The sequence below is a fragment of the Malus sylvestris genome, chromosome 7, assembly GCF_916048215.2.
Source record: "Malus sylvestris chromosome 7, drMalSylv7.2, whole genome shotgun sequence".
Lineage (NCBI taxonomy): Eukaryota > Viridiplantae > Streptophyta > Magnoliopsida > Rosales > Rosaceae > Malus > Malus sylvestris.
Window position 1 is genome coordinate 1,847,148 of NC_062266.1, and position 7,894 is coordinate 1,855,041.

At 38.9% G+C, this 7,894-nt stretch overlaps 2 protein-coding genes and 1 long non-coding RNA gene across 3 annotated transcripts; all 3 read right to left on the reverse strand.

Moving 5' to 3' along the window:
- Nucleotides 1–471: 471 nt before the first annotated feature.
- Nucleotides 472–2,470, reverse strand: LOC126628386 (phenylacetaldehyde reductase-like). The gene is made up of 5 exons (XM_050298058.1): nt 2,214–2,470; nt 1,727–1,896; nt 1,400–1,591; nt 1,124–1,286; nt 472–1,038 (listed from the first exon to the last, which is right to left on the reverse strand). The coding sequence occupies exons 1-5, from the start codon at nt 2,332–2,334 to the stop codon at nt 719–721; spliced, it is 966 nt and encodes a 321-aa protein (XP_050154015.1). The 5' UTR covers nt 2,335–2,470; the 3' UTR covers nt 472–718.
- Nucleotides 2,471–4,085: 1,615 nt separating this feature from the next.
- LOC126628401 (uncharacterized) lies at nt 4,086–5,234 on the reverse strand. Its single transcript, XR_007625412.1, has 4 exons — nt 5,049–5,234; nt 4,812–4,872; nt 4,535–4,716; nt 4,086–4,233 (listed from the first exon to the last, which is right to left on the reverse strand). It is a non-coding gene; the product is annotated as an uncharacterized LOC126628401 (long non-coding RNA).
- A 963-nt stretch (nt 5,235–6,197) lies between these two features.
- On the reverse strand, nt 6,198–7,709 carry LOC126628383 (serine/threonine-protein kinase BLUS1-like). The gene has a single exon (XM_050298055.1). It carries the CDS (start codon nt 7,387–7,389, stop codon nt 6,340–6,342), a length of 1,050 nt encoding a protein of 349 aa, XP_050154012.1. The 5' UTR covers nt 7,390–7,709; the 3' UTR covers nt 6,198–6,339.
- Between the last annotated feature and the right edge of the window lie 185 nt (nt 7,710–7,894).

The following is a 7,894-nucleotide window of genomic DNA, read 5'->3' on the forward strand; positions in this document are numbered from 1 at the left end:
TTCTAAGTACAACGGACTCCCCTCCAATTGGGGCACTAATAAAGTTGTAGCTATCTGTACCTTTTAAGGTGTGTGGTTTTCTGCTAGAACGATGAACAGTTGGAAGATGCGTCAACTGGTAAACATACTAAGCGCATCAAAAGAGTAAACTAGGGGCGTATTTGCCTAGTTTGGATCTAGTGTACATTCTTAAGCGTTGAGAAAAATGAATTCAACTGAAAATTCACTTATCAATTTTTGCGAGAGTTGAAGGTCTTGAACTACATCTAGCTTTATATAGTCAGAGGAATCTGCTGCGTCCTTCATTCTAGAGAGTGAGTAAAGACAGCTTGAACATTGAGCTTGGACCAGCTCTGTGCCATCGCCCGAAGTTCATAAGAATTGACAGGCATTCGTACGAATGCATGTCGCATAGGCACCTGTTAAAGAACGATGAAATTGCAAATTAAGATTTCTTTGAAGACAGTAAAGTAAAACAATTTCTACTTGAACTTTTTTATTTAGGGTTATTTTGAAACATTACATATTACACATGAGCCATCTATGAAAGATCCAAAGGCAACTTCTGAGGCTCTCTGCAGATTACATTAAAAGATTTAACTGGAAAAATATAATGTCCATCATCTCTTTGGAATACTTAAGCATATAACAAACTTAATTTCCCAGTTATTCGATCGCCTCGTGCACTAAATTAACAAATTGCTGCAGGTTGCAGAATTCAAAACTTGAGGAAGCCCTTCTCCATGACGCTTTCAACAGTGTCCTTGAGACTCATTTCCAGAGGAAGGAAAGTGATTCCCAAACATTTTGCTTTCTCCCTGGACACTTGAAACTTGGAGCCAGAAGGATTGCCAGGCTCACAAAGGCTCAATGTGGGATAAAGCTCTCGTAAAATCTTTAGAGTATCGGGACCATCAGCAACTTGTGCAACTAAACAATATCTGCCATTAGCTGAAGGAACTTCAAATGCTTGAATATGAGCAAAGGCAACATCTCTAACATCCACAAATGCATAGTTTATAAAAGGTGTTTCGATACCTGAGCACAAAAGAGAAAAAAAACACAATAAACCCTGGATGTATCACAAGGAATAGTGTTTTAACATAAAGGGGGTGAATTGTACCACTCATTAAATTCAGAAGATACTCAACGGAGAGATTAAGAGTTGGCTGTAAGAGTGGACCAATCACAATCCCTGGATGTATTGTTACCAAGTCAATCCCATTTTCTTTGGCAAATTTCCAGGCGGCCTCCTCAGCTAAAGTTTTTGAGAGAGGATACCATTGCTGAACAAATGAAGAAGGAAGTTCTTATGAGTTTGTAGTCCATCATGGACTGCTTTGTATTGTGTTAAGCTTACCTCTGTCCAAATTATTCAATAGTGTGGAAACGCACATACCTTGATCGTCTCGCAAAAATGTGGATCCGAATACCATGTTTCATCCATAACCACATCAGAGGTCAGAGGTTTTCCACTCAACCTTACTGAAGCCAGAGAAGATGTTAAAACGACTCTCTTGACAGTGGGGAATTTTGCGCATGATTTTAGAACATTAAGCGTTCCTTTCACTGCAGGCTCAATTAATTCTACCTGAAATATAGAAAAGAAATAATATCATTCTAGTTTCAACATCATTTCTCTTGAAGGTGTATCGATTTTCCATGCATTCGTGAGCGCACACACACGATACACTATTTGATGTATGCATGAAGTGAAGGGACAGACCTGTGGGTCAGTGGCTGAATATTGTGCGGGCGATGCTGTATGAAAAACACCTACACATCCATCAATTACGGCGTCAAATGATCCTTCTTCTAATAAATCCGCTTTGAACAAATGAAGCCTGTCCTTTGCTCCATCTAATGAGAGCAAGTGTTCTGTTTTCTTTGCATCATCTGTAAACAGAACTAGTGAGTTCAACTAAGAATACACGATGCAGGAAGAGTGGCAAACAACGACTAACTCGCTATGAGGTTTCAATTGGCACCGAAAAAAACATGAACAAGAATAATAAAAAGAAAATAATTGGATGCACGGTAGATGTCGTTGGTAAAAAAAATGGAAGTAAGAAGGCGAGGTGTGCAGGATGATTATTTTGGATACCCAACTTTTCTTTTGGTAAACAAATCAATATGCAAAACCCAGAATCTGAAATTATTGAATGAATTGTTTGAAGTTGAACAATATATAGAGTAAGTATAGAGATACTGACTTGGATTGCGAACAGTGGCTTTGACGGTATAACCCTTTTGCAGTAAGAGCTTCACCAGCCATGATGCTATGTAACCAGAAGCTCCTGTTACACATACAGTCTTTGATTCTCCGGTACTCATCACTCTCTCTCTCTCTCTCTCTAGCTAAGAAATAATAAGCTTAATTTGGTTCGGAATTGTGTTTTTCATGGTGAAAGGTCACATGGAAATTAAAGGTCAATGTTGCCAACTTGTCTTCTTCAGCTCTGAATACTTTTTGTAATGGCAAGCCATTGTTTATTTTGAATGTTGACTAAACACGTGTTGGGCAGGAACTAATCTTAAGTTAGGGGTAGCACTTGTTCCAAATGGTTGCAAGAAATATTAAGGCTCTATTTGGTACTCTACTTGAATCCAATTTTTTTAACTTAAAAATAATTTTCAAGTTTTAGTCCTTAAAAACTTGTTTGGTAGGGCTATTTTCAAAAACTGAACTCAAGACTAACTCAAAAATATAATTTATTATCTAAAAACATAAAAAGTGAGTTTTTAGAGTTTTTAAACTTAAACTCACTCATCTCTTTTTTCTCCCTCCTTCCCTCTCACTCCAAATCTATCTTTCTCTCTCTCTTTTCTTCTTTCTCTCTCCACTTTCTTTTTACCTTTTTCGCTTTTCTCTAATCCGCTCTCTTCATTCTCTCATTTCTTTCTTTCACTCTTCTTCCTCTCTTTTTTTTTTTTCTTTCAATCATCTCTTACTTACTTTCCTCCTCTCTCATTTTTCTCCCTCTCCTGCGACCCCCTCTTTTTAGATCTCTTTGTATAGTTTAAGTCGTAAGATTTAAAATTTTTAAATTACAAACCAATCAAGTTTTTGAATCTCAAAGAAAATTGTTTTCAAGAAATGTTCTTAAGAAATGTTTTGAGAAATGATAAAAAATTTCAAATGAGATACCAAACCGGCCCTAAGAGTCCTTTAACTAATATTTCTTTAAAAGTAGTGAAGTGAAGCAACAACTTCTTAGTAGGAATCTCGTTTTATTCTAGCAAAAACAGGATACGGACTAGGAACCATGTATATAGGACTCTTATTTATTTCACCATCTCCCTTTTTTCTTCAATATTTTATACAGTAATACACGCCACTGGGACATGAAATGGCTATGAGAGAGAATCTCTCACTAAAACCTATGTTATGGAAAATTATAGTTTATTATGAATGTTGACAAAACAAAATAGAAAAATATTATGAAGGAAGAAGAAATATTAGTATTGGCAGGATATTTCAAATTCAAACACTTTGCAAACATTTCAACACCTAATCAGAAATGATTCAACAAACCAGTTTTTTCATGCCTTTTCTAAGCTCATTTATTTATTTATTTTGGAAAATTGTCCATATTTTTTTTATTTTTTGGTCAAGAATAAAACTTACAATTAATGCTAGAAAGGCCTAAACCTAAACAAAACACAAAACCCTACACAACAAAGCAATACATAAAATAGAAGACAAGCTAAAAAAGGAGAGCTACAACCCCAGCCACAGAGGGAGGCCCATACAGATTTAGGCCCGTAGACAACAACAACAAAAAACAATAAAAATCCTAATCTCCAGCAGCCAAAAATCAGTCACCTCCGCCGTTATCTCCACGAAACATGTTACACTCCTGTATTCTGTTAAATCACAAGAACATTACCGCAAACAGATGTCAATCATGTACTAGGACAGTAAGGGGAAGCAACAAATTAACTAGAGTGCACATCGATTTGACAAGATAAAACCCCAACACGTGAAGAAACGTCCTTAGACACTCCTTAATTAGGGGTGCTTTAACAAAGATTCTTTTAAAGTTGTGAATTTGGACACTGAGGTCTAGTCACCTATGTGGATAAATCAAATCTGCAGGAAGCCCTTCTCCTTCATGCTTTCAACAGTGTCCCTCAGAGGTGATTTCCAATAGGTGGAAACTAAGTCCCAAACCTTTTGCTTTCTCTGAGGATACGTGATATCTTGGGTCTGAAGTATTGCCAATCTCAAATCTGCCAACAATTACCAAAAACAATAGAATAATAAATCCCTTAGAAATAATTCTTGTAATAGAAATGTCGAGCTTTCGGTGTACACAATTGAGTTATTTTGTACAAGCATCTGTAATTATTGGAAGAAATTCCTAACTGGTACAGATTTCGTTTCCAAGTCCAAATCTTATGTTTATTTCACTCTCTGAAGGAACTTACCTTCAAACATATTTGACCATGTTTAATTCTACAGAAAGATATGACATTATGTGTGGTAAAGTAAACAGGCACAACTTTGAGGTATTTTGCATATGAAACTTACTTTCCAAGAAGCAAAGTGGGGGTAAAGTTCGCGTAAAATCTTCAGAACCTCGAAAATGTCTGCAACATGTCCAACTAAACAATATCTTCAACTTGCTGAAGGAACTTCAAATGCCTGAATGTGAGCAGAGGCAACATCTATAACATCAATGAATCTGCAGTTTGAAACAGTCGGTTGGGTACCTGCACAATAGTGAAACATAAGCCAATCAACTGCTTCAATCAAAAAATTAGTGGAAAAGAAAAATGGAAGCTGTAAGAGTGGACCAATCACGAACCTCGGATGTATTGTAACTAAGTCAATCTCATTTCCTTTAGCAAATTCCCTGGCAGCCTTTTCTGCGGAACAAAAAGAAAAAGGGCAGATAATACTAAGCATTATCCATCTCTTTTATAATTGCACCCAGACACCTTGTTTGGTGATTAGATTAGATTAGATTTTGTTTCGGCACAACACAGAAATATAACAAATTAACAATGAAAAAAGATGATAAGAATCGGAAATTCATACATACCTTGTACTTCTTGCAAACAAGTGGATCTGAATACCATGTTTCATCCAAAACTACATCAGAGGTCAGAGGTTTTCCGCTCGCTCACCATTACCGTAGCCCAAGACGATGTCATAACCCCTCTCTTGACAGTTGGAAATTTCACACATGGTTTTAGAACATCAAGCGTTCCATTCACGGCTGTGTTAACTAGTTCTGCCTGACATATGGACAGAAATATCATGCTGGTTTCCACATCATTTGTCTTGAAATTATTCATTCTACACATGCACGCAGGAACACATGATAGAGTAGTTGAAGCATAAAGTGAAGGGACAAACCTGTGGGTCAGTAGCCGAGAATAGTACAGGCGATGCTGTGTGAAAAACGCCTTCACATCCATCAACTGCAGCATCGAAAGATCCTTCTTCCAATAAATCTGCTTTGAACAAATGCAGCCTGTCTTTTGCTCCATCTAGTGAGAGCAAGTATTCTGTTTTCTTTGGATCATCTGTAGCATACATGAACAGAACTATGAGTTGAACCAAGAATACTACAACCACATTAGATAGGGATATATGTGTACAAGGCAAAGTAGCAAACATTGACTATAGTCATTGCCGAGGGTTCAATTGGCAATTGAGCTACGCCGAGTCGCCGACCATAGTATCCATAACCAAAAACAAAGAAGGAAAATACTTGGTTCCTCCAATTGCAAACAGAGTCTTATTTACTTGCCAATCACAATTTCATGGGTGCAGAAATTGGTTTTTTTGTGTTTGTAACGAGTTATTTCTGCATACTTGTCAAACAATGATTTATGGAACAGAGAGACGACTTGTTCCAGGGAAAGAGCCAAGAAGTGTCCAAAACAGAATACAGATTTGATACGAATTGTTTTAACTCTATCATTAATGCATAAGCTTGATCACTAACAGCTAGCAAGAATATCAAAACCAGTTCAAGGCCTTGCATTAACTGGACTTCAAGAAATAGACTTGAACTCCAGATGAAGACCTACACCAAAAATTTTAGGATTTTCTCTTGCTGAACGAACCAATATACAAAACACGGAACTATCAATCCAACATCAAATGATCATTAATTCTTTCTTCTTTACAAATGACAAATTCCAAATGATGTAATCGAAGTCTAAACACTTTATAGCACATCTCAAACATGAAAGTTAATGCTCTAAAACTCAACTCTCTCTCCTAAACCATGAAAAGAGCATCCAAAAAGTTCACCAATTTTTTCAAAAAGCAAACTCTCTGCAAATGCAATTTCCCGAAAAAAATCCTACTGATCACTTTCATTAGGGTCCAACTTTAGCTTGATCACCTCCATATTCTGCCTTGCCCAACAAGTCACCCAAACCCCTATTTCTTTTATTGAACCTCTCCTCAACGCTCTCCAAACGCCGAAGCACAGTCTCCACCAGAAAATCCTTGCCCCTGCAGTTATCGAAAAACGAGTGCTTCAGCAGCGTCTCTGACGCCGGCCTCTTCGCTGGGTCTTGATCAAGGCAAGAACCCACCAAGTCCTTGAAAGCCACAGAGTACTCCTTGTTCTTGAAATCTTTGATGATGTTTTCGTAGTCAGAAAACTGGTACCTGTTCTTGACCTTTAGAATCTGAGATTCCAATAACGGTGGCAGGCCAGACAGGGGAGGACAGCCGCGAGCCAATTCCAGTGCCATGATCCCAAATGCCCAGATATCCACCTTGCATCCATCTCCGTAGGGCACCACCCTATCCGGCATTGCCAAAGTGTCGTTTGTCCCAGTTGGCGTTGCCGAAGTGTCGTTTGTTCCAGTTGAATGATCGGCGCCGTAGAAAGAAGCAGAGACCCCAAAATCGGCCAGCTTAACGGACCCATCAGAGTCAACCAAGATGTTTCCGGGCTTGATGTCGCCGTGGGCGTGTCCCTGGCCATGGAGATACGACATGGCGTTTAGCGTCTCTTTCAGGAAGACAGCAATGCAGGGCTCTGGTAATCCTTGCGGGAAAGCAGGGGAGGAGATTATTATGGACTGCAGAGAGCCGAAGGCCATGAACGGCATTACCACCCAGAGCCGGCGCTCGGCGGTGGTGAAGGAGCAATGGTTGCTGAGAATGTTGGGGTGGGAAAGAGACAGAGTCTTGGTGTCGTGGAGCTTGCTCTCGAAATCGGCCGTGGATTGGTCGAGGTCGACGGACTTTATTGCGACGATTGCAGAGTTCATGGGGATGCAGACGGCCTTGTAGACGACAGCCTTGTTGCCAGAGCCAATTTGTTGGAGGTTTTCATACGCGGCGGAGTCCAACGGGAATTGGACCTTTTGTGGATTATCTTGGTGGGAGGAAGAAGACGAAGAAGTCGCCATTGGAGACAACAAAGATGAAATCTTGAAGAATGGAAGTGGGTTGTTTTGATTTCTGGGAAATGGGTTTTGGTGGAGAAGATGAATGTAGGGTTTCTGCAGTACTAATTCTAGTGAAAGGTTGATGCTTTGGGAGGAAGACGACGATGTATGGGAATGTGTGTGACTGTGTACTGCTCTGCTTGTACTTGCTTATATAGTAAGAAATGGTAAGAGGATGAGGGTATTTTGGGCATTTTCTATTCCAATTGGGGGTTGAATTTATAGTTTAGTTTTACTTTTTGCCCCTAGATTTTTTTAATTAGCAGAATCATCAACATTCTGTTGTGAGGCGGTTTTGGTGATTAGGATTGGGTGACGTTGGTTAAGATAAAATACAGTTGGTTCGTTTTCTGTTATTTGCCATCTCAGCAATGTCTTGGGAGGCAAGGCATTGTTAGTCCTGTTGTGAGTACCTCGTATAAATATTTCGAAAGGAGCATACAAACAAAATACGTATTTGAGACCC